Source organism: Oncorhynchus mykiss, chromosome 17 (assembly GCF_057628025.1).
Source record: "Oncorhynchus mykiss isolate SJ-2025 chromosome 17, ASM5762802v1, whole genome shotgun sequence".
NCBI lineage: Eukaryota > Metazoa > Chordata > Actinopteri > Salmoniformes > Salmonidae > Oncorhynchus > Oncorhynchus mykiss.
The window spans coordinates 3,626,950-3,654,338 of NC_143038.1; the positions used below are offsets into that span (position 1 = coordinate 3,626,950).

At 43.5% G+C, this 27,389-nt stretch overlaps 1 protein-coding gene across 1 annotated transcript in view; it reads right to left on the minus strand.

The window, feature by feature from the left end:
* Positions 1 to 19,215, minus strand: part of LOC110493494 (multidrug resistance-associated protein 1) — a 32,183-nt gene extending 12,968 nt beyond the window's left edge. Inside the window, exons 1-12 of the mRNA XM_090204548.1 lie at positions 19,131 to 19,215; positions 18,723 to 18,834; positions 11,815 to 11,991; positions 10,560 to 10,685; positions 7,820 to 7,957; positions 4,110 to 4,232; positions 2,887 to 2,948; positions 2,527 to 2,658; positions 1,786 to 1,992; positions 721 to 898; positions 266 to 427; positions 46 to 138 (exon numbers count right to left, since the gene is read on the minus strand). Coding sequence (XP_090060674.1) covers positions 46 to 138; positions 266 to 427; positions 721 to 898; positions 1,786 to 1,992; positions 2,527 to 2,658; positions 2,887 to 2,948; positions 4,110 to 4,232; positions 7,820 to 7,957; positions 10,560 to 10,685; positions 11,815 to 11,991; positions 18,723 to 18,764 — 1,440 coding nt within the window. The 5' untranslated portion in view covers positions 18,765 to 18,834; positions 19,131 to 19,215. The remainder of the gene's footprint in view (positions 1 to 45; positions 139 to 265; positions 428 to 720; positions 899 to 1,785; positions 1,993 to 2,526; positions 2,659 to 2,886; positions 2,949 to 4,109; positions 4,233 to 7,819; positions 7,958 to 10,559; positions 10,686 to 11,814; positions 11,992 to 18,722; positions 18,835 to 19,130) is intronic.
* Between the last annotated feature and the right edge of the window lie 8,174 nt (positions 19,216 to 27,389).

Sequence of the window (27,389 nt, forward strand, 5' to 3'; positions counted from 1 at the left end):
TGAGGTCAAAGTGCATATGAGTCTCCTCTTAGGACATGTCCGTACCTGCAGTTTGCTCCTTTTCTTGGCGATGAATCCGTTGAGTGGGAAGATGAGGATGACGGTGGCAATTCCGGCTAGCGCAGATGGGCCTAGGTGCTGTAAAATGGCATCGTTTTACACAAGTCATCAAAAGCAATGTTTGTTATAAATGAGTACCCAAGAAAACAAATGTCCATCATCAATGAGTACCAACAAAAAACAGAAGTGACCGTGCCATCCATACCTGCCAGAGGAAGAAGAGGCAGAGGGCGATCTCGATAGGAGCCAGCCACACTGCGTTGAAGTAAACCACAAAGTCCATGAGCTTCTGAGTGTCGGCTGATACCAGGTTGACGATCTCCCCCACTGTGCACGTCCTCCTGGATGCGCTGTTGATCACCAAAGACTAGAGGAAAAACAGAACAACCTCAAGTTAAACCTCCAGTAAATGAGTATTATGTAACACTTGGTTTCAAGGTTTCTTAACATCCAGAACCTCTTTTTCCAACTTAAATAAACCCTAAACTTGACAATTAACATTTATTTTTCAATGTTTTTTTCTTGGTCCTTGGAAAAATAATATGTTAATTGTCGAGGTATAGTTTATTTACGTTGGAATTTCAAGCCTGCCATTAAGAGCCAATGTTTACAACGTGACGCACAGTCACCCACTGTCTACGGGTTGGCACGACGAGGTACCTTTCTGTAGACCAGTCCCATCACGGCTGTCTTCACTCTCATGCCCACGGTGAAGCAGGTGTACATGTACTGGTGGTTGAACAGGGACTGGAGACAGGACAGCAGGAACATCAGGGTAGCGTAGAAGTAACCCTTCCACAGGGGGGCGTCTTCTTCGTTCATGAAGCCCAGAAGAAGACTGTTGGAGAGGGGATAAGGGTGAAAGAGAGAACATGGTAATATCATACAGTGCTTCCTGTGGATACGTTCTGCTTCATGTTTCTGGAGACTTTCAGCATACTCAACTCAACAGAGTCTTATTCATACTATAAAACATAAGCCTATACACTGAACATGGACACTGTGCCACTGCCAATGCAGTGCATTTAATGGAGTCATAAGCACAGACAAGTTACTGTTCTCTGTCAGCTTTATGTACCCCTGTCATGTTCCTTCACTATCACTGCTTTGCCATGCAGCCCTGTGTGGACTATGATCATTAGTGTGGTCGCAGGGCCTGCTGGTCGACACAAAGCCGTCTCTAGTTGCACAACAGTGCTCCTCTTGTGGCTGGGCTGGCCTCAACACTTGGCTAGTGGCTCTCTTATTGTGGTCCACCAGAGCAACCTCAGCCTTTCTGCTGTTTAGAGCCTTCTCTTCACTCTCTCTTTCCTACCTTTCTTTCTTTTCTTCCCTTCCCTCCCTTAAGCTAAGCTAATGTCCTTGACTCTCCATGTTGGGACAGAAAGCTGTGGTCTCTGACTCCTTTCTCTTGACCGTAATTAACACTTCCACCAAGCCATGGCTGTGCAACAACAACAACAAGGTTCCTGTCTAGACTGGCATTGGGTGCCAGAGATGGGGTCAAGCATGGCGGGTCCAGTTTTAAGGTTGCTAAATTGACATTTTAGTATGTATATCAATGTAAAGGGCATTGGAAATAGACGTGGAATCTGTCTGACTTGCAAGGGATTATTGTGTCGTGCTGCCCAGTTTACGATGGCTTTGTTTACGATGTGATGCCATGGATTTTTGGGAGCTTAGTCTCCTGTGTAGAATTAACGTCAAACCCTTAGCAATTTTTACCTGAGCACCTGAGGGATGGCAAACATAAAGAAGTCGTGGAAGATGATGCACATCGTCCCAGTAAGGAAGTAAGGTCCCAAGTTCCTGGCCAGTGTCCTCAGCAGACAGAAGCCGGAGCTCTGCTCCTTCTGCAGCTTCCTAAGTATCTGGGCCTGGTCAGGCAGTCTGGAGCCCAGCGCCACGCCTGCCGCTATGGTCTTCTCCTGCCTGGAAAAACAAACAGACAGAGACGACATCTGGGTTTGATGGCCCTACATGTTGCCTGTTTTTAAAAATCTGAAACAAAGGGATGAAATAAATTCAACAACAGTCATTGTTGTTCATTTGACACATCTCCGGTGCAAAAATGTGAAGAGAAGACTTTTCAGCAGCCATAAAAGGCATTATCCTGCTCACACGTGAGTTGATGAGCGCTGAACGCAAGGTTTTGGAATTTAACAATGGGTCTTCAAAGCTAGTGTCTCAACATTACTGTAAGAAGGGGACTTCTTTTGACCTATTTGAAGGGGACTTCTTTTGACCTATTTTCGGACTTAAGTGTCCCTTAGCGAGACAGCTTGTTTTTCCGATTACAACTACACAAGCTCCCCAAGGGACCTCAATCATCTAGAGTTCTAGGCAGACACTATTCTGAAGTTTAACCACAATGTCATTGTCATAAAATTAAGTTAATTGATTCCTCAGTCTCTGAAGCTACTGAATTAGTTTGGCGAGAGTATGCATATTGTAATTGGTTCTTACTGTTGCAGTTTGGCACATTCTGTGGTCCACTCCTCCTCCAGATCAGAGATGATCTTGTCCGATGTGTCCTCTTCCCTCAGGTTCCACAGGTCTCCAGCTTCCAGAGGGGTACGATAACCTTTAACCACCAGCCTGAGGGGAACAGCGATGATACACTAAGTGTGCAAATTAAGAACACCTTCCTAATACTGACTTTCACCTGGTCAGTCTATGTCTTGGAAAGAGCAGGTGTTCTTCAGGTTTTGTACACTCAGTGTATAAGTTATACACAAACACCCACGTACATTATAAGATTTACAGTATAAAAGATTTTTCAAACAAGTCAACATGTTGTTTGAGAGTTTCATTAAACCATCTTACCCAGTAAACCACCAGAAGAGCATCTTCGACAGGAAAGAGGCATCCTTGACTGGACATGGGTTCTGAAACAGATTAGAGGGTGAATGTCACTGACTTTGACCACCATGTAAATCTCTCAATGTTTAAAGGTTTTGGTAAAACATAGGACTCCTCTGTGGCTGACTTTAATGGTTCTATGATGTACTTGTGGAGTCTATTTACTGGATGCTAATGAGTTTAAACAGCATGATGCAGTAAGGTGGTCCTCAGTGGAAACTGCATGTGTAAATAGCTGGAGACTGTGGACAGGAGTGAAGCGCGTAAACAGTTAGAGTTAGTATTGGAGCTAGGGTTGGGAGGAGAATTTGAGGTCCATGCTGGGTGGTAACGTGTCGTCACTGTGGCACCATGCTGAACACACACACCTACACACTAGCAATTTGTGCTCATGCTCGATCTTTGGCAACCTCTCTTCCCTCTACCGCCCCCTCACCGGAGGTCTTACTCTGTCTCTCTCTCTCCATCTCTCTTGCTCTTCCTCTCCATCCCTTGCTTTCTCTGTTGTTGTCTGACTATGAGAATCTCTGACCAAGATGTGGGGGAGCAGAGAACACACTAGGGTGTGGCTCTTACACCAGGCTGTGGCTTCCAGTCCTCTGAACCTCACTACCGCTGACCGACCAGGATAGATGCTGAGAGACATTTAGGAGTTTTTTGGGATAGTTTGTTTTCTTGTTTTTCTCTCAAGAAATGTAATGTCATGTAATGTCATGGACTATATAGGCTTCACTGTAGCTACCACTGCCAAAGTCAGGTTGATAGTCGCTATGGTTGTTTGGTTGGGACATGATTCATCAGTCTTTTTTGATTGGACCGACCGTGAGAGAGTATGATTCCTTAAACCGCATAAATACAGAACAACGTTGGTGTAGTAGTGGTGTAACGGTCGTAGCATGGTTCATGTGGTGTGTGAGTCGTGTGTATGGAATGGACAGAGTAGTCAACACACATTCATTCATTAATTCACACTGTCCTCATAGGAAAGTGGGCAGAGAGAGGAAGTGAATCACTTGAGCTTCCACCAAAAGGGAAACTCAGTGAGTGTGTTGACAACGAAAGTCGAAAACCACAAGATGGATTCTATTCTCAATCCCAGTCTCTGCCCAAGCATTCTCTCATGTTTTGGAAGGAGAGAGCATTTTGGCGGAAGTGAAATATAGCCCACGTTCTGATCTAATGCCTACTTTGACGAGGACGGTTTTTCCCTCTGGAGGCTGGTCAGCGAAACAACACAGGAAGAGCTGGGCCAGTTGGAGTGAGAAGTAGGAGAAAAACGCTGTGTATCTCACAATATCGGTAGTGATACCCTGTTAAAAAAAGAAAACACAGAATATTACATGATTTGCCGAAGTAAATAAAGGTTAAATAAGGGGAGGGTTACTGAGACATGCATCTTTTGAGTTTTAAGACATGGAAATGGGTTGGTTACACACAGTATTGGAACTGTGGCATCAAGGAAATTGTGTTTCAATTGAAATGCTCTGTCCCAACTCGTAAACAATGTATCATTAATTGCGATACTTTTTATTTAATCAGTGTGGGTTTGCATGAGTTTGTAAAAAATGCAAGCTTTTCTTCCCAGATAAAGATTTCAAGATTTCCCATGCTTGAACTCAACATAAGGAACACTATATAGGACAGGATATGGTTATATGCCACGATCACAGAGAGACTCAATAAAGCTTATTTTGAACCGTAAAGCCAAATCATGGTGAAAAACCAAAGTCTTTAATACGTCGCTTTATATAAATGAAGCAATAGTAAAAAGCTCCCTGCAGTCACGCTACAACCCATATCTGTAAATAGAGAGATTGTGGGTGAAGCAGACACAAACCAACAACCCTCCCTCCCTCTTTCTCAATGGAAGACAGCCAAAACAGTGATATTAACCACGTATTATGTGAAATGTGGTTTTCACATGTTATTCTTAACTTATAAGAGACCAGCAGGCCTGTTTTTGATGGCCCATATGTCAACCTAATGTTGACCCGTTTCCCTTTGTGTGAAAGTTAGAGCCATAGTAAACGGCAGTTGGAGTGATTTTGTCATTTTAGTCATTTAGCAGACACTCTTATGCCCTTACAGGAGCAGTTAGGGTTAAGTGCCTTGCTCAAGGGCAAAAGATTTTTCATCTAGTTGGCTCAGGGATTTGAACCAGAGACCTTTCGGTTGCTGGCACAACACTCTTAACCGCTAGGCTGTCTGCCGCACAGGTACGAATTGCAATCTGACAATTGTAATTGCCAGATGCTTCATAAACAACAGGTGTAGATTTACAGTCAAAGGCTTATGAGCAGTGATAGCTTGGCTATGTACAGGGGGTACCAGTACCTAGTCGATGTGCAGGGGTACAAGGAAATTGAGGTAGATATGTACATAAAGGTAGGGGTAAAGTGACTAGGCAACAGGATAGATACACTGCTGCTATTGTCTATTACTGTATGTGATGAATGTGTGTGTGGCGAATGTGTGCGTGTATGTGTTGGAGTGTCAGTGTAAGTATGTGTGAGTGTGTGGGTAGAGTCCAGTGTGTGTGCATAGAGTCAGAAATAGTGCAAAAAGGGTCAATGGAGATATTCCGGTTAGCTATTTAGCACACTTATGACTTGGGGGTTGAAGAGGTACAGGAAGCTTTTGGTCCCAGACTTAGCACACCTGTACCATTTGCCATGCGGTAGCAGAGGGAACAGTCTATTTTTATTACCTTTATTTAACTAGGTCAGTTAAGAACAAATTCATATTTTCAATGACAGCCTAGGAACAGTGGGTTAACTGCCTGTTCAGGGGCAGAACGACAGATTTGTACGTTGTCAGCTCCGGTTACTAGTCCAACACTCTAACCACTAGGCTACCCTGCCGCCCCGTCTATGACTTGGTTGGCTGGAGTTTTTGACAAATTTTAGGCCCTTCCTCTGACACCACCTGTTACATAGGTCCTGGATGGCAGGGAGTTCAATCCCGTACGCACTACCCTCTGTAGCATCTTGCGGTCAGATGCCGAGCAGTTGCCACACCAAGTGGGGATGCAGCCAGTCGAGATGCTCTCAATGGTGCAGCTGTTGAACATTTTAATCATCTGACAGCCCATGCCAAATCTTTTTAGCCTCCTGACGGGGAAGAGGCATTGTCGTGCCTTCTTCACGACTGTGTTATTGTGTTTGGACCATGATAGGTCCTTAGTGATGTGGACACTGAGGAACTTGAAGCTCTCGACCCGCTCCACTACAGCCCATGTGAATGGGGGAATATTTGTCCCTCCGTTTCCTGTAGTTGTTGATGACAACCTCACACTATGTTGCGCCCAGAGTGCAGATGGGGAGAACAAACTAGATCCGGCCGCATAGTGAAAACAGGGTCAGGATGGTATGGAGCTAGGAGTGGGTGGTAATATATGCCTGTAAACATAGGTCAGTTGGTCTGACCAACGAGCCGAGGGAATTGGGTCTGCAAAACCAAACCAAACATGAACTCCGTACACTCAGAGCTTTTACCGTTGCAGTGAAATGTCTTATGTTGAGATACAGGAACTCTCTTCTAATGTTGTTGCTAGTCTACCAGAAGAGCTGTCTCAAAGTTCTTCTCTGAGTTTGTCCATATGATCAGTGGCTGGTGGTGGCCACGTCTGTGCACGTTTGAAAATGTGTCCGTCTATACACTAGTGTACAAAACATGCTCTTTCCGTGACAGACTAACCAGGTGAAAAGCTATGATCCCTTATTGATGTCACCTGTTAAATACAATCAGGGTTTTTCACGCTCAACAGTTTCTAGTCTATATCAAGAATGGTCCACCACCCAAAGGACATCCAGCCAACTTGACACAATTGTGGGAAGCATTGGAGTCAACATGGGCCAGCATCCCTGTGGAACGCTTTCAACACCTTGTGCCGATGTATTTAGGCTGTTCTGAGGGAACAAGGGGGTGCAACTCAATATTTGGAAGGTGTTCTTAATGTTTTGTTCTCCCGGTGAATGTGACTGTGTTGAGTGGATAATACAAATACTGTATTTCCCAGTAGGTCGGTCCCAGTAGGTGTTTGCTGGCTGTTCCTGCCTTTAAAAGGGGTGTTGATGTGCCTCTGGTCTGACCCTGGGCTGCCATGTTGGGTTGTCTCACCATCACTATCGGTTTTACCTCAGAGCTGTCATTACCGCTGGCCTAAACACTACGTGTGGTAATGTCATACTGGAGGCGATAAGGATGTGATATGGATGTGTGTGTTTCTAAAAGCACGAATGCTGTTACCGCTTTGACAAATACGAGGACAATGATTGCAGTGTCTGTAAGGAAGAGCCACCGTATGAGAGGAGGAGACAAGAGTCTAGAAATCTACAGAGGCTTTAGGGAGACAAGGGAGACGAGAGTTGGCAGTGTCTGTCATCCGCCCTACCAACACTGCAGGGTTTCCTCTGTCGACTTTGGGGAGGCAATGCATTTATACCCAAGTCATGCTAAGTCTAGACTAGAAAACCCTTGGCTAATTTTGTGGAGTTACGAATGAAGCATAGCAGGTACAACAGCATATCTATATCAAGCAATGCACTCTCTAGTCTCTAAATCTAGACTATGGGTAGACAACCCTAGACCCTAGACAACCCTTCAGACAAACTGGTTCTGTGGGGTCACTGAGTGCAAACCTAAGCAGACATAACAGTCAGGATGTAGGCGTAGCATATTCATTCAAGTAAATTGTTTCCTACGATACAAAATTACTGTGTGTCATGACTGTTTTGACAGGAGTCTCTAACCTACATTCACATAGCTTGTGAGAATAATCTTGACTACTTGTAACATCAGTCATGCAGACACTGAGTAGGTTAGTGCCTGTGTCATCACACCTGCTACTTCTCCCATAGACCATGGAGAATAAAGTAATGTTCTACTACCACCGTACCTCGTACATAACCAGCTGGATCTTTGCCCTTAGGGGCACCAGGGAACACACCACCGCCAGGACCCAGAACAGGAAGAGGAAGACGGAGGAACGACAGCCTCGTATCCTCTCCAACTGGATGATGCATATGGCCAGGACCTGAGGAGAGAGTGGGAGAGTGAGTGAGAGACTGGGAGAGAGAGTGTGACAGTGAGTGAGAGTGAGATTAGTATGACTTGCATTACAACGGATTGTGAAAGTCAAGCGAGAGACCCCTGACTGAGGACTGGCAAGCGAGTCTACTTTGAAACTCAACAACTATTACTTTGAAGATGAAAATGAATCACTCAATAAATCCTTTGTATCAGCATTCACTGTCATTCCCAGTAGTCTCCCTGATAGAAAATAGAAAATATTTGTAAGGATTGGCTTTTGTTGGTTTTGGAGAAAGAGGTTAGATTGGGATTTCCCTGACCACAGGTGGTGGCCACGTGTGTGCACGTTTGAAAATGCTGACTTCCTTCAATAAAACAACAGATGTATGGTACTATGCCCTCCACCCCTCCTTCCTTCCATCCCTCCATCCATGCATTGCCTTTTGCCTGAATTGCACTATATTTATTTTATTTTATTTGTTTTAATACAGGCTGTCATTGTAAATAAAATAACATTCTTAGCTGACTTGCCTGGTTAAATAAATGTGTAGTAAAATAAGTAGATAAAACAGGACTGATTCCATGTTTTGGGGCACCACAGTCTATCCGAAAAATGCCTCGTCTTTCCACCGACTGTGTTTTGGCTGTAATTATCTCTGACTGTCTGTAGTTTGGTCAAGTTGAGAAGTCATCTAGCCTCGCCAGCTCATCACTAAAAGGAGAGTTGTGGTTATAGAGTTGCATAATAGATACCATACTGGTTCCATGAGATCTAAAAAACTGTCCTGTTTTTAAGCAACCAGCCATGATTATTTAACGTTTGATAGATCAACAACACCATAGAAACACTTTTTGTATGCTATAGAGTAGAGATAAATATGGTGATTGTTGGGTTCATTTCAGTTTCTACGCCTATTGTCTGACTAGCCACATTGCAGGCAAAGAAACTGCCTCCAGCCTCATAATTACCAGTATAAACTCTTGATAGATCAATGACGCCATAGAAACTAACCTGGTCCCAGATAGTTTTGTGCTACCTTAAAGGTTGTAGTGTGGCAAGACAGCACAAACTGATCTGGGACCAGGCTAGGTAGAAACACTATAGAAAAAGATCTATGCTGTGTGGTTGGATGTCAGGTTCATTTCCCAGTTTCTATGCTGCTTGGCCTGTTGCCTAACTAACCACATTGCAAGCAAGAAATGGTCATTCCCTTCTGAGAGGAACCCATTTCCTTGAATGGAAGTCAGTGGGTAGAACTAAGTCCATTACTAAAACCTAACTCAATTCCCTACCTAGTAATTATACTGGAAGTCTGGGGAATTGGGGTGGAAAAATAACTCTGCGTCATGGTGTCGCTGATTACAGCAGATGGCGTGCCTTGCAAGCAGCTCTCATGGTAGGAAGGGAGAGTAACCATGACCACGAACCGGGGTGAGTCTGGTGAAAAAAATGTAATTCCCATACATTGACTGTATATGGGTCGATGAGGACGAGAAACAAGCAAAATAACGTTGTTTCTTTTGGACACAGTGTTCCTTAGCTTTACGTATGGGAAACCAGAGGGTGGTGGCTGCCATTATGGTTCTGTGTCCAGAAAAGTATTGGCCTTGGCTTTTTATTTATATAGCAACCAACCAATCAACTGTAAATATCATGGCTGGTTAACTGTAGCAAGGTCTTGGATTTTAAATCCGGGTCCCTAATGTGATAAAAAAGTGACCTTTTTAAAAATGGATGCCTTGTGTACCTGGTACAAGAGATGCATTCAGTTTTTCTTCACCCAAACAGTTGCTGATATTGACCTAAGAGTCTGAGGTGACCACAGGTGGGCCAGACTGTCTGATTTGGAGACCTGAGTCTGTGCAGCACTTGTGTTCGGCCTCTGAGGGAGAGGGGAGTTATGGGTAGAGGGGTCATGGCTCTGTGAGTCAGCTACAGGAGGCACACTGCCCTACATCCGGCCTCCTCCGCTCCTCCCTCTATTCCAACCCCTTGCACCTCTGCCTTTGTCTTAAATCTGACGTTATACCCCCTCACACAGTAGTAAACAGGACTTTATTCTATCTAGCTGGACCTCCCATAGTGCACTGCACTGCTCTCCACCGACATTCTTCTCAGCCTGATCCCAGTACTGTAAATCAGTGGGGAGGATGATTTGAGAGTAGAGTACAGTATGTCTTTGTAATCATTGTAAAAATTGTCACAGTGTTTATTGACAGAGGTCATGGAGTGCTTTACTTAGCCCCTGCCCTCTCTAAGAGTAAATCAGGAGTAAACGACTCAAACTGCTGCTATACGCATGCACCCCCAGGATCTGCTGTCAGGGAAGCCTCTTTGTTCACGATTGCTCTCTCCATCTATTCTGTCTCAGTATCGCCTCTTGACTTCTCTTCCTTGACGGCAGATCCTGGCGGTGCATTAAAAATATATATCATGTATTTCACCTGCTTAAATAAAGGTAGGGGGGAAAGCAACTCCCAGGATCTACTGTCAGGGAAGAGAAGTCAACAGCAGATACTGAGACATAAACAGTAGATAGAGAGAGAGAGCAATCGTGAAGAAAGAAGCTGAGACAAAGACATTGGCTGATGGTTACAGTACTTACCACAGTCAAGCTGCGTATGATGGGACTGAGGAGGAAGACCATGTGGTTTTGGATCTCATGACTCCTCTCCAGAAGAATGTAGAAGAACTCCACGAAGCCAAATGAGGCCAGGAGGAACCCCAGCACCTGGAGGATGGACAGACACAGGGAGGGAAGCAGAGTGAGGTCTGCAGTACTGTCATTGTGATTGATTCAAATGTTTTGGTTACTGGGGAAACCAGAAACATGCATCTTTAGCACCTAAATGACAATCTGGACTCCAAAGAGACTGGAACTGTCATTCCATATTGTCAAGTTGCATGTCTCCATATTGTAAGTATTTGATATACTTTATACAGACTGAAGTACATGGAACTTAACAGTGGAAAGTGAGAAGGGACCAATACATTTAAATGTACATGTAACCCTCTTGGAGTGCCATGTAAGCCATCCTATAAACTCTTACGTTCGTCCTGTAAACTCTTACGTTCGTCCTGTAAACTCTTACGTTCGTCCTGTAAACTCTTACGTTCGTCCTGTAAACTCTTACGTTCGTCCTGTAAACTCTTACGTTCGTCCTGTAAACTCTTTCGTTCGTCCTGTAAACTCTTACGTTCGTCCTGTAAACTCTTACGTTCGTCCTGTAAACTCTTACGTTCGTCCTATAAACTCTTACGTTCGTCCTGTAAACTCTTACGTTCGTCCTGTAAACTCTTACGTTCGTCCTGTAAACTCTCCATGCTTTCTTGAGTACTCTCTAAACCTTCAAGGCTTTTCCCCACTGATATCCCCTCCTTTTGCTCACTAAGGCATGAAATTGTCCCCGGCCGGCCCTATATAAACACTAACCATGTGGTGCTTGGTTTTCACAGTACTTCACACTCATATTATTTTATGGCAGATATGGTTGGTGCACTCGAACACTCGCCTGGTCTTGTATAATGTTAATGGCCATGCCATGTCTACTCTTGCGGTTTGGTTTAAGGCTGGTCTTAAGGCTCAGGACTGATTGGTGCAGGCTGGTTGTACTTTCGGGTTGATGCGTTGCACTGAATAACACTACAGGCGCATCCAGCAGTGTGTGGGTACTGGGTATCTATTTTTCTTTCATGACTTTACTTTTTGTACCCTGCATCTGCAAGTCACTGGATGTGCTTATAAACTCAGGCTGGCTTGGCTCATAGAGATAGAATGACTAGAATGGACAATTCAAGTCACTGTTCTGTGATCAGTGGACCGACCGCTGACCGTATTGGGATTCTATGGGTTGGCTCACCGTCTTGGCAGTGCAGAGAGTGGAGATTCGGATGCATCCACAGTCATGGCAGTAGAGTTTGAGGGCGTAGAAGGGCGCCAACAGCCAGAGGTAGACGCACGGGAACCAGACCAGCACCGTGTTCTGGAAGCACTCTGTCAGGTCCGGTTTGTCTGTGTACCACGTTCGATTCCAGTCCTGGAAAAGACAATGATAGACCAGTTAATATGCAGTGTAAAATTAGGATGGTAGAGAGCGGAGGAGTAGGTTTCTGCACCATTCTCTGCACTGAGTAGAAGTCATTTCTTTCTTGACTCAATACAGATTTACATTTATGAAATGGAGTATTGTTCATTGTTCATTTTAGGTACAGAATTTCTCATTCAGTCTCTGAATTGGCTGTGATCAAATAAATACAACTCAACCAATTTTCCTCCAAGCTTCGCCTACTGTACTGTCAACTTGAGGAACGTCAACTTGATATATCAGTCTAACAGTTTACTTCTGTCAGGGTATTAGCCTGCTTGAAGCAGGGCTGAGTCCAGTCCAGAGAAACTGGACGCTGGTTACAGTATAATGTCCCGGTCTGTGTATCTAGGCAATGGAGAGTGAAACCACAGCAAGTCAACATAATCTGTGCGCGTTGGTTGGATGGTTGGAGCTTGGGAGTTTTTCGTCTTTTTTTTCTACAGAGCTGAGTCAGTCCTGGAATATTTTAACCCACGGCTCCACCACGTTTAAAAACTTTCCCCTTTGGAAGGGCGAAGTCAGTCAAAATATTACAGTACATGATGACGATACAAACCCACTTAGACGACAGTGGGATGTATTCTGTTTGTGCCGAACGAAGTGTGTACTGTTGGCCGAAGTTGCCAAATCCACATTTCCAGATTGCATCATGCAAGCCTGCAGCCCCCGGCGACGGTGGGCTGAAAAGGAAGGAAGTCTGACTGTAAAAAGCACCAAAATACTCTTAGCCTCTAAGTGCTCTGTTGTACTCTCACCTCTCCCTGTTTATCACCTCTAAGCCCTCTAACGAGGGGCTGGGTGTCTGGCTGCAGTTTGGAGGAGCTAGAGGTGCCTGCAGAGTCGCGAGAGGAAGTGGGTTTAACTACTACGGTCGGCTGGACTTGTTGAGTGGCGGCAATGCAGCATTGTGAAACACACACACACACACACACACACACACACACACACACACACACACACACACACACACACACACACACACACACACACACACACAGCAGCTTATAGCAGCTGGGCAAGGCAGACTCCAAAGGGCGTAAGGGAGAGTGACCACAATTCATAACAGCTGCATGTTGGTTCATTACGCAACAGCAACACCAAATGTGTTACTATACTAACAAATGTGTTATTAATTTCAGTTAAGTTTATCCATCCCACATGAGACTACATAAAATACTCCAGATCATGTGTGAGGAAATTCATCCACCTACTGAATATTTTGTCAGTGTAACAGGTATTCTTCTGAAGTGCTAGATGGCTATTGACTCAATGAGTGGGAGTCTTTTTCACAGTCTCTCCTTGGCTCCAATTTAGGCCTGCGAACAAACACTTTTCCAACTTTTATATAAGAATCGTAAGTTGTCAAACAAACTCAAAAGCTTTTTCTTGGTCACCTTTCTCAGCGTTTTCTGAATTGGCAACAGAAGCTTCTTCCAGACCTTGGTTTGGATGGAAATGGAAGGTCTATTTTTACCTATAAAACGTAGTGATGTGAACTGAGGAGAGAGAGCCTGCATGGACTGTGTTGTGCACCTTTCATTTATCTGAGAGAAATGATACATTCTGATTCCTTTTTGATATCATTCAATTCCTCACTGTAATACTTTACGTCACTGCAAGCATAAATGTGTCCAAAGATCTCAACCATTAGTGATAGTTAAATTGGATCTGTTCATTGTCATTTAGAGAATGTTGTAATTGTCTCGACAGGACTGTTCCTCACTGCCTTTGTCACGTCTCCCAAATTGCAGAGTAGTTTTGATTTAAAATAATGTTTTCAAAACATGTTGAATTGCAGGGTTTCAATACAATCCCTCCAGTTTGCAGAGTAGGTGTTCTCTGAACCACACCTCTCTTGCTGAATGCAGGATTCTCTACGTCAAATTGTCTTTATCCACAATGCAAGATAATAACATTTGATTGGTAGGGGATGAAACAATTATCTTTTCACCTTTCAGCTCTTTGACCAGAACTGTTACCAAAGTAAGATTTATGTTGTTGATGTAGCCGCACAACTCTGAAGGGCCCAGGGACATACGTTGCCATAGAATTACTACATATCCGTTATCTATTCTATGTTTCACCTTCTGTAAATGTTTCATTTGGATGTTCCAGAGTTCTCCTATTCACAACATTCTGTTTTATGTCTTGTCCCACGTTGGGAACTTTGTTAAAGAGGCTGCTGGCACAAGATTAGGTCAGCCACCTTTGTATACAGTTAGATTGGTGAGCTCTGAAGGTACATCGACTGATAATGGCCATGTTTTTTTCTGGCTTTGTTGGCAATATAACGGTTATGGCATGTTACTTGGTAGCAGATTGTTCTAGAAGTAGCAGACTGTTCTATCGATGAAATCACAATGTGTTTGCATGTCTATTCCTGAACAAGACTGATATGTGAATATCAGGTGTGTGAAAGAGAGAAAGAAAGAGAAATAAAAAGAGAGGGGGAATAGAGAGAATGACACAGGGAGAGAGCGAGAGAGGTACAGAGACAGAGAGCGAGTGATGACAGGCGATTGACCGATACCTCTCTTCCTGGATCAATGCCATTCTCCAATTTTCAAATAAAAGTACACTTACATCAACGATAGTGTGTATCTGAATTTGGCTGGCATGTGAATAGCAGGTCTGAGTGATAGAGAAAGAGGGGGGGACGGTTAGAGAGAGAGAGAGAGAGGACAGGGGGATTGACTAATGGCTTTCTAGCTGGATCAGGGCCATTCTCACATTTTTTTAATCCAGATACAGAATGTGGAGCTTTGCTCCTATGCGTACTATTAGGGATTACCGGCAGCTGTCCACATACTGATTGATCCACATGCTTGGCTGTACCTGATATTCCCAGATATCCTTACATTACCTACGGTAGCATCACATAGGATGCTTACGCTCTTTGAGACTGCAGTTCTCGTGCTTAGCGTGGTGTCACTATCCATGCCATCATTCTACTTAGATTAGAATGCATGTCCAATACATTGATTTCTTCATTAAGTGGTATGCTAGTGTGGATATTGGAACCTCGTAGCCTAAGGTGTTTCTTGGCCAGGATTATTCCTGTCTGCCTATGTGCCCTATGTGCACCATAGGTGTCTATGGCTCTAATGTAATTTGAGAAAGGTCCATGCATACTGTGCAACTGTACCTTCCTTGTACAGCAGAGAAGTCTACCTGGAAAGTCTTCAGTAACCTAACTTTGAAAGTGAACTTTCGGAAACGTATGCCTGAACTCTGAACTTACTCTACGCCCTGTAGGTTTAAATGTGTCAATATGTGCATGCTGGGACAGTTTGAACTGAACTCTTTCAGGACAATAAAGTCAACCACCAATGAGCACCTTATAGAAAATTGGCAGAACGTTAGTAAAAAAGACAATCCTACACAGTACACACTACTCTGCCAAGATGCATTTATCCCTGCAGAACAATACATAGTCCTGCCACAATAATTGCATGATACACTATATGTACAAAAGTATGTGTACATCGCTTCAAATGAGTGGATTTGGCTATTTCAGCCACACCCGTTGTTGACAGGTGTATAAAATCAAGCACACAGCCATGCAATCTCCATAGACAAACACTGACAGTGGAATGGCCTTACTGAAGAGCTCAGTGACTGTCCCATTTGGCACCGTCCAACAAGTCAGTTCATAACATTTCTGCCCTGCTAAAGCTGCCAACTGAAAGTGCTGTTATTGTGAAGTGGAAACGTCTAGGAGCAACAACAGCTCATCAGCCGTGAAGTGGTAGGCCACACAAGCTCCCAGAACTGGACCGCTGTGTGCTGCAGCATGTAGCGCATAAAAATCGTCTGTCCTCAGTTACAACACTCACTACCGAGTTCCAAACTGCCTCTGGAAGCAACGTCGACTATTCTTCGGGAGCTTCATGAAATGGGTTTCCATGGCCGAGCAGCTGCACACGACCCTAAGATCACCATGCACAATGCCAAGCGTCGGCTGGAGTGGTGTAAAGTAAGCCAACATTGGACTCTGGAGCAGTGGAAACGCATTCTCTTGAGTGATGAATCACGCTTCACCATCTGGCAGTGTAACGGACAAATCTGGGTTTGGCGGATGCCAGGAGAACGCTACCTGCCCCAATGCATAGGGCCAACTGTAAATTTTGGTGGAAGAGGAATAATGGTCTGGGGCTGATTTTTATTTTTCTGGCTAGGCCCCTTAGTTCCAGTGAAGGGAAATCTTAACGCTACAGCATACAATATTCTATATATTCATTACTCTTCTGGGAAGGCTTTCCACTAGATGTTGGAACATTGCTGCAGTGACTTGCTTCCATTCAACCACAAGAGCATTAGTGAGGTCAGCACTGATGTTGGGCGATTATGCCTGGCTCACAGTCGGCGTTCTAATTCATCCCAAAGGTGTTGGATGGTGTTGAAATGCTTATGTTTCTAGCTCCAACAGTACAGTAATACCTAACAGCACAAAACAATACACACAAATCCCAAAAATATCAGAACGAGCAATGTCAGCGTCCAAAATGGTGTGTATAGACCGTATGGACAGCATATGAACAGAAAAGGTGTGTACAGCAGTAGTTATATGGGATTCGATGACTATATACATATGGCAGCACTATGTACATAGAGCAACTGTCTATAAGGTGCAAAGTAGAGTACTGGGTGGGAGCCGGCTAGTTGTGACTATTTAACAGTCTGATGGCCTGGAGATAGAAGCTGTTTTTCATTCTCTTGGTCCCAGCTTTAATGCCGCCGACAGGAAGCTCTCAATGTTACATCTGTAGAATTTCTTCAGCCTCCTGAGGTTGTTGCACTTTCTTCACCACTTTCTTCACCACTCTGTGTGTATGGACCATTTCAGGTTGTCAGTGATGTGCACGCCAAGGAACTTGAAGCTTTAGATCATACCCCAAAGACAAAGATCATACTCCCAAGACATGCTATCCACCTGTATCCGAATACCTGAGACCCGAGCGGGTCCGGATCCAGAATTCTAAATTATGTCACGGGTCTGGGTCGGCTCTGATATGATTGTCACGGGTTTCAGGTAGGTGGATGAGAGAGAGAGAGAGAGAGAGAGAGAGAGAGGAGCATGTAGCTTGTTGTTGTTGGCCAATCATAAGTCAGCAAAGCGGCAATAGGCTACAGTCATAGAGCCTCTGTGTGTGGCAAAAGTTAGGAGATATCTAATCAATGGAAGATGGAATTAAAATGATGGAATTTTAAAGTTAAAGGAGAAGGACATGCTACAGCTACCAAGAGCCAACATGTAGACTTCTGCTTAGTATTCTGAATGGAGTTGTTGTTATTTGTAACTGTAGGATGAGAAAGCGTGTGCACTGCAGCCTCAATTAGCCTAGCTAGCTAAAGTTAGTTAGCTTTAATAGCTTCTCCTGGTTTGATGCAGTCAAGACAGGTACTACGTCATCATGTTGGATGATAAATAACCTAGCTATGGCAGCTATTAGTCTACTATAGTGCGAGTCGGCTTGTTGGTTGCCGTCTCTCGTCTCTCACTCCCTGCTCCCTGTGTCACTCGCTCACAGTAAGGCCCCTCCCCTGCCTAGTAGAGCGGCACCTCTCTCTCCCTCCTCTCGCACTTTATCAGCTCTGGTTAATAAATTAGCTTAACAAAGGACTTTTCTGCTGCTCCCATCACTTGGATCAGACCTGTTCAGGATTATACCAGGTCTATACGGAAAGGGTTTAGTTTTCCTCGGGTCACTTTGGAATGGATCTGTATTTATGCATATCGGATATGGGTGTGAAATCCCCAGGTCCATTTTGGAATGAGTCGTTTTGGACCCATAAAGACCTCTATTGCTAACCTCTTACCATTACCAATAATAGGGAAGGTTAGCATTTTTTTGGGGGGGGGGGGGGGGGGGTATGATATGTATGCCTCTGTAACTTTCTCACTCATCATTATTCATGATTCATTCAGGATTATCCGTAATCATGGTAGCATCCACATTTTCCATTGTTATTTACTGTAAAAGCGAGACCAAATGACACAGTACATTATTTACCATTGATATCTATTGGGCACAAAATAATCTGAAACATAACCAAAACAAACTGCAAATGCATCCCACAAGTTTTGCTGCATCATGTTATGAGTATGCTTGTCATCGTCAAGGACCCGGGAGTTTTGTTAGGATAAAAATAAATGGAATAAAGCTAAGCACAGGAAACATCCTAGAAGAAAACCTGGTTCGGTCTGCTTTCCAACAGACACTGGGAGACAAATGCACCTTTCAACAGGACAATAACCTAAAACACAAGGCCAAATCTACACTGGAGTTGCTTACCAAGATGACATTGAATGTTCCTGAGTGGCCTAGTTACAATTTTGACTTAAATTGGATTGAAAATCTATGGCAAGACTTGAAAATGGCTTTTTAGCAATGATCAACAACCAACTTGACAGAGCTTGAAGACTTACGCAAAAAGACTCACTGCCAAAGGTTTTATTTGTCATACATTTTTAATCAATGTAAGAATTTTTCTTCCACTTCCACATTACATAGTATTTTGTGTAGATCATTGACCAAAAATGACAATTAAATCCATTTACGTAAAGGGGTGTGAACACTTTCTGAAGGCACTGTATTCTAAATAGATTTCAAACAGTTGACTACAGGTACTTGCTCAAACAAGTGAACTTTTGAACATGAGGTCCATCATGCACTCACCCATAGAGGATCCAGGCCACTGAGTTCACAAAAGGCATCCATCCACTCCCCTTCTCCTTCCTCCTCACTTCTCTCTGGGGTACAATATCCCTTCTCAGGATGGGCACAGGTACTGTATGAGTGAGAGAGAGTGTCTGTGTGTAAGACTCCTTTTTCGGAAGTAAAATATCCCTGCTCTCAGGTGTAGGCTAGTCACTCAGTGTGTGTCAGTGTGAGACTTCTCCTCAATGAAGGCACATTGTGTGTGTCTGTGTTTTAAGGTACACTGTGTGTGTCTCTGTGTTAAGGTACACTGTGTGTGTCTCTGTGTTAAGGTACACTGTCTGTGTCTGTGTTAGTATAATGCTGTGTTAGCCACTCAAGTGTTCTAGTGTTCAAGTCAAGTGTTCCTCTCTCTCTCTCTGACACCTTGTGCTCTCTCTGTGCTCCTCCAGCAGTTCTGAGTCCCTCTCTGTGTCTCCGCTGTTTATGAGTGTGTCTCCCTGTTAGGTGGGTGGAAGTATTTCTCTCTCTCTGTCGCTCTCTCTCTCTCTCTCTCTCCCCTCTTTTTCTCCAACGTCTGCTGGATCTTGATCAAAACACCACAACTTGCTACTCCCCCTTGATAGGATGGCAGTCTGTTCCACACCCAGAAACACTCCTCTCCCCCCTCTCTCCCTTCTCCCTTCCTCCCCTCAACACCCGTCCTCTCCCTGTAGTAAAGTAGCAGCTTTATCTCCCTCTGTGACCACGATGAGTTTTGTTTTTGCATTGACACAGTTAAGTAGGTGCGATTTTCAGAGTTCAAAGTTCATTCCTGGCCCCTTGCTTGTCCTAATAACCTAGATATGTATGTACAGCTGTTTGACATCTATGTAAACAAAGGACCATGGGAATGCCATGAATTTCCTACCAGCATTTAGGTGAGAAACACTCAGCAAGAGCAGAACAAACACACACACACATATATCTATATATATGTATACACACACACACGCACAGTGATGATTTATTTGAGTGTAGTTCATAGCCGTGCCATGCCACTCTTGCTAACCACACACACACACACACACATACAGGCAACAGTAGTCTATCAGTGCCCCAGCCAGCATCATGGAGTTGACACAGAGAGAGAGGGTGTTATTTCTGAGATATATAGCCATCCATGATGTTGTGTGGAATGCAGCAACTTACTGATTCGTTTTTTTGGGAGTGGATTCTGAGAGGCGATTATGGAGTGTGTGTGTGTATGAGGAACTTTTGTGAGTGTATATGCGTGTGTGCTTGTTCATGCATGCGTCTGTGTGTGTGTGTGTGCATGTGCATCTGTGTGTATGTACTGTACATGTGTGCTTGCTCATGCATGCTTCTGTGTGTGTGTGTGTGTGTGTGTGCGTGCACGTGCGTCTGTATGTGAGTTTGTGTGTGTGTGTGTGTGTGTGTGTGTGTGTGTGTGTGTGTGTGTGTGTGTGTGTGTGGGCAGTGTGTGGGGCAGTTATTGTGTGAGGAGAGTGCCAGATGTGAGGATGAGTAACCCTGCAGCACTTCACTTTCCTCCGAACCTCAGCCAAACCTTTAAAAAAACTCACCACAAACTCTGACCCCAACAGACATCCATCCCCATCTGAACCTCATGGAATATTTTTGTCGAAACCCAATAAAAACAGTGTCTGTGTCTCTCGCTCTTTAAGGGTCTTTGTAGTCTGCTTATAGGTACGGTAGTCTAACATCAGACACACTAACTGATGACCATCACCCTGGTGAAGACCCAAGGGAAAGTTCAGATGGTGCACGGGGAAAGTATGACAGTGTCTGGTAATACCGACACCACAGTAGAGAAACATGGAAAGAAGGGAGGGCTGGAGGGAGGGATGGCATGGTAGAAGCAACCCACCATGCCCTCTGCTGTGTCTAGCCACGTCCAAAGAGCGTGAAAGAAAATATTACTCTATTTTTCTTCAACGTGAATCATCATCGTCATAAACATATCAGTTCTTCTCAAGGTCACTTGTCTGTCCATGGTGTGAAACCTGGGGGGGTAACACAATCCAGTAGTCTCTCCCTTGGAGTCTGTGTAGAATCCAATTAAATATCCACTTCAATATTCAGTTCGATATATTCTATTAAATGTAACTTTAGGTGTTAAGATGTGTTCTAGCCTATAGAATAAAAAATATATAGCTGTATACTAAATGTATTGAGTGATACTGACATAATGCTCATATTCTTCATTGTCCCCCTTTTTCAGTGTCTTCCTTAACAAAGGTCAAAGATGTGTCATAGTCGTTGTGCTTGATATCCCTCCTCTCCTGTGTGACTCGTTCTACTCTGGGTTGCTCTGTAACATCGCTGATAAGGCAACAGGGTGATAGTGACAGGGGGAGGGGTTTATAGGAGAGCGATATCTCCCTGACCACCAGCACCACTACGGTAAATGTGAGTTTTAGCTTTTATCATGAAAGGCCATCTTCCTAATTACTGGGTCATCCATGTTTTGGTGTGTATGGGTAACGTAGTCTATGGTCAGGGATGCTATATGCTGTCTGTTGTCCCATACAGGTGAAGTAATAGGATGTAGCACTGCAATTCTCTAAAACATGACAAAGTAGTTAGATGCATCCAAATGACTCTATGGATGTTGTATATACTGTATAGACAGTATGTCTATGTATTGTGCATTTATAGTACATACCGCTATATATAAATATATATATATATATATATATATATATATATTTAACCTGTGTGTGTGTGTGTATATATAGTACCAGTCAAACGTTTTGGACACACACTTTTAAACAAATCAAAATATATTTTATATTTGAGATTCTTCAAAGTAGCCACCCTTTGCCTTGATGACTGCTTTAACATGATTCCACTTATTTATTTTATTTAACCTTTATTTGACTAGGAAAGTCAATTTCATAGTTTTGATGTATTCACTATTATTCTACAATGTAGAAAATAGTAAAAATATAGAAAAACCCTTGAATGAGTAAGTGTGTCCAAACATTTGACTGGTACTGTACCTGGTAAAATAATGATTAATAAACAACTCTATGGGGGGCCCTATGAAATATTTGACTTTTGAATGGTACTGTGTGTGTATATAAACTCAGCAAAAAAAGAAATGTCCTCTCACTGTCAACTGGGTTTATTTTCAGCAAACTTGTGTAAATATTTGTAAGACTATAACAAGATTCAACAACTGAGATATAAGCTGAACAATGACTAACAGAAATGGAATAATGTGTCCCTGAACAAAGGGGGGGGGGGGGGGTCAAAATCAAACGTAGCAGTCAGTATCTGGTGTGGCCACCAGCTGTATTAAGTACTGCAATGCATCTCCTCCTCATGGACTGCGCCAGATGTGCTAGTTCTTGCTGTGAGATGTTACCCCACTCTTCCACCAAGGCATCTGCCAGTTCCCGGACATTTCTCGGGGGAATTACCCTAGTCCTCACCCTCCCATCCAACAGGTCCCAGACGTGCTCAATGGGATTGAGATCTGGGCTCTTCGCCTGCCATGACAGAACGCTGACATTCCTGTCTTGCAGGAAATCACGCACAGAACGAGCAGTATGACTGGTGGCATTGTCATGCTGGAGGGTCATGTCAGGATGAGCCTGCAGGAAGGGTACCACATGAGGGAGGAGGATGTCTTCCCTGTAACGCACAGCGTTGTGATTTCCTGCAATGATAAGCTCAGTCCGATGATGCTGTGACACACCGCCCAAGACCATGACGGACCCTCCACCTCCAAATCGATCCTGCTCTAGAGTACAGGCCTCGGTGTAATGCTCATTCCTTTTACGATAAAGGCGAATCCGACCATCATCCCTGATGAGACAAAACCGCGACTCGTCAGTGAAGAGCACTTTTTGTCAGTCATGTCTGGTCCAGCGATGGTGGGTTTGTGCCCATAGGCGACGTTGTTGCCGGTGATGTCTGGTGAGGACCTGCCTTACAACAGGCCTACAAGCCCTCAGTCCAGCCTCTCTCAGGCTATTGTGGACAGTTTGAGCACTGACGGAGGGATTGTGTGTTCCTGGTGTAACTCAGGCAATTGTTGCCATCCTGTACCTGTCCCGCTGGTGTAATGTTCGGATGTACCGATCCTGTGCAGGTGTTGTTACACGTGGTCTGCCACTGCGAGGACACTCAGCTGTCCGTCCTGTCTCCCTGTAGCGCTGTCTTAGGCGTCTGACAGTACGGATATTGCAATGTATTGCCCTGGCCACATCTGCAGTCCTCATGCCTCCTTGCAGCATGCCTAAGGCACGTTCACGCAGATGAGCAGGGACCCTGGGCATCTTTCTTTTGGTGTTTTTCAGAGTCAGTAGAAAGGCCTCTTTAGTGTCCTAAGTTTTCATAACTGTGACCTTAATTGCCTACTGTCTGTAAGCTGTTAGTGTCTTAACGACCGTTCCACAGGTGCATGTTCATTAATTGTTTATGGTTCATTGAACAATCATGGGAAACAGTGTTTAAACCCTTTACAATGAAGATCTGTGAAGTTATTTGGATTTTTACGAATTATCTTTCAAAAGACAGGGTTCTGAAAAAGGGCCATTTCTTTTTTTGCTGATTTTATATATGTGTGTGTGTGTGTGTATATGAACTCAGCCAAAATGTCACGGTGTTCATAATAAGAAGGATTGGACCAAGGTGCAGCGTACATCTTTCTTTATTTGATGAACACAAATTTTATAAAAATTAAACGAACGTAACGTTTTTGTGGCGCTAACACAGCAACTATACAAAAACAAGATCCCACAAACTAAAGGTGGAAAAAAGGCTGCCTAAGTATGATCCCCAATCAGAGACAACAATAGACAGCTGCCTCTGATTGGGAACCATACCCAGCCAACAAAGAAATAGAAAAACTAGAATGCCCACCCAAATCACACCCCGACCTAACCAAATAGAGAAATAAAAAGGCTCTCTAAGGTCAGTACGTGACACACAAAAGAAACGTCCCTTTTTCAGGACCCTGTCTTTCAAAGATAATTCGTAAAAATCCAAATAACTTCACAGTTTCCCATGCTTGTGTTTTTGCTGAGTTTATATATATATATATATATATATATATATATATATATATATATATATATATATATACAGTTGAAGTCAGAAGTTTACATACACTTAGGTTGGAGTCATTAAAACTAGTTTTTCAACCACTCCACACATTTCTTGTTAACAAACTATAGTTTTTGCAAGACGGTTCGGACATCTACTTCGTGCATAACACGTCATTTTTCCAACTATTGTTTACAGACAGATTATTTCACTTATAATTCACTGTATCACAATTCCAGTGGGTCAGAAGTTTACATACACTAGGTTGACTGTGCCTTTAAACAGCTTGGAAAATTCCAGAAAATGATGTCATGGCTTAGAAGCTTCTGATAGGCTAATTTACATAATTTGTCATCATCAATTGTCATCATCAATTTGTCATCATCAATTGACATCAGTCAATGGGAGGTGTACCTGTGAATGTATTTCAAGGCTTACCTTCAAACTCAGTGCCTCTTCGCTTGACATCATGGGAAGATCAAAATAAATCAGCCAAGACCTTAGAAAATTAATTGTAGACCTCCACAAATCTGGTTCATCCTTGGGAGCAATTTCCAAACACCTGAAGGTACCACGTTCATCTGTACAAACAATAGTACGCAAGTATAAACACCATGGGACCACGCAGCCGTCATACCACTCAGGAAGGTGATGCGTTCTGTCGCCTAGAGATGAACGTACTTTGATGTGAAAAGTGCAAATCAATCCCAGAACAACAGCAAAGGACCTTGTGAAGATGCTGGAGGAAACAGGTACAAAAGTATCTATATCCACACTAAAATGAGTCCTATATCAACATAACCTGAAAGGCTGCTCAGCAAGGAAGAGGCCACTTCTCAAAAACCGCCAATAAAAAAGACAGACTACAGTTTGCAACTGCACATCGGGACAAAGATCGTACTTTTTGGAGAAATGTCCTCTGGTCTGATGAAACAAAAATAGAACTGTTTGGCCATAATGACCATTGTTATGTTTGGAGGGAAAAGGGGGACGCTTGCAAGCCGAAGAACACCATCCCAACCGTGAAGCACGGGGGTGGCAGCATCATGTTGTGGGGGTGCTTTGCTGCAGGAGGGACTGGTACACTTCACAAAATAGATGGCATCATAAGGAGGAAAATTATGTGGATATATTGAAGCAAGCTTGGTCGCAAATGGATCTTCCAAATGGACAATGACCCCAAGCATACTTCCAAAGTTGTGGCAAAATGTCTTAAGGACAACAAAGTCAAGGTATTGGAGTGGCCATCACAAATCCCTGACCTCAATCCTGTAGAAAATGTGTGGGCAGAACTGAAAGAGCGTGTGTGAGCAAGGAGGCGTACAAACCTGACTCAGTTACACCAGCTCTGTCAGGAGGAATGGGACAAAATTCACCCAACTTATTGTGGGAAGCTTGTGGAAGGCTACCTGAAACGTTTGACCCAAGTTAAACAATTTAAAGGCAACTCTATCAAATACTAATTGAGTGTATGTAAACTTCTGACCCACTGGGAATGTGATGAAAGAAATAAAAGCTGAAACAAATCATTCTCTACTATTATTCTGACATTTCACGTTCTTAAAATAAAGTGGTGATCCTAACTGACCTAAGACAAGGGAGTTTTACTAGGATTAAATGTCAGGAATGGTGAAAACTGAGTTTAAATGTATTTGGCTAAGGTGTATGTAAACTTCCGACTTCAACTGTATATATACACACACTGTGTTTCTGGGAACGTTTATTTGTAGATTGCAGTGAGGTTCTGAGAACCTTTTACTCTGGTTCCTTGAAAATCTTATGAACACTCTGAGAATGGAAATTATTGGTTATTTGGAGGCCTTTTAATAACTTCCTTACAACTTTTAATAACAATGCTATTTATGTATTTATTTTTTAACTGCAAGCACAGATAGGACACATGGCAATTAAATTCCTGAGGCATCAATCATGCAAAGACATTTTGTTTTTATTGTGACACGGCAGCAGTGAGATTTGAACCTCTGATCTTCCGGTTTCTATCCATGGAATTAGTCCACTGTTCCACTCGAAGGGAGCAGGCATGCCATGTTTTTTTTTAGACATACAAAGCTGTTCATTTTAGTCTGTTGCAACGGATCCCATTTCAAAGGAAACAAGTTATCATTAAGATCAGGTGTGGCCGATGAGTGGGCACGGCCAACACATCTGAACACACTTAACAGAGGATAGAGAGAGTTTTGTTGATGCTGAGAACGGAATGTATATGTGTTTTTTTAAAAAACATTCTCGGAACGTTCTTACGTTTCCTTGTGGTTTTTTATGGCAAGTTTTATTAACGTTCTCTGAACAATTTGAGGATATAATCAGGAAATAACCATAGGTCAACCACGCTCTCACCACGCTCTCAGACACATATGGTTGTTTGAAGGTTTAATGTGCTATCTGGGTATTGTGTAGTTTAATCAGTGTGACTAGGGCCAACATACCATTATCTCTGACAGGACCATCAAGCAAAGAGAGACAAATACATGCTCAACCCTAAAGGTCAACCCTAAACCCTACCAGCCGTTTCACCCACCAGACAGACCAGTTCCAAACAAGAACTAAAAATGACCTGTCTCAGTTATGTCTCAGAGTTCCAGAGCTTGGAGTTCTGAGTGGAGTGTTTTTACTGGGAAGGACATGGTCCGAGTCAACCAATGGCAATAACAAGGCACACACCACCACAACTAGGGGGGCCTCGAGAGAGACCATAACACCGTCTGTCTGATGTTTATTTCACTATACTCCACTCTGGTAATTGCTCAGAAGTGATACTTATGGAGAAGTTAGGCCTCAACCTGTGTTTGGCCCCGTCTGTGATTGAAAACACACTCATCCAGGGGAATAAAACGTTTTTAAAAAGAATTGCGGCTAAGCCTGTTGGTCTTTACTAATCAACTCCAGACCAGACAAAGGAGTATGTTCTGGTAATTGAACGGTAGCAAAACAACGTCTGGTGCGTTGGACAAATCGGGGGAATCTATTTTCGGGGGGATTTGTGCAACATTATGGAGCTCAATGTGTACCTGACTGCCACTTCACTTTACAGGTTCTCATATACCGTTTGTGTCTCACAGGCGGGCGATGTGAAATTGGTCTGTTGTCTGTCTGTAACTGCACTCTATAAAAGCCCATTGGTCAACGTTAACAACGTTAGCTCTCACCTCGGCCAATCATAGGTGCATATTGGAGTCCAGAGGAATGCTTAATGTTACAGTTGTGTCCAGAATAAACTCTATGGTAAGTAGAGTTGGCCTTATAGCAAGACGTTTCAGCTGGAGAGAGACAGGAAAGTGGAGGAGGTCAGAATTTGGAAGTGTTGCAATCCTGTGAAGGGTGCACATTGCACACACACACACGTACACAATCTTCATGTTATATGCCAGACTGTGTAAACCAACCACTGAGCCCCAAGGTGTATGTCTGTAAACAATATGAACACAACACCATACAGAAAACAGCACTAACCAGCTGTTTACATCAATGGGGAGAGACTGAAGGTCGGGACGAGCCAATGGGAGGCTGTCACTGGACTGGGTCCACTTGCAGTTACGGAGTATAGTAGCTGTGATGGTCTAGCAGTCGGAGGCAGAGGCCAAGCGA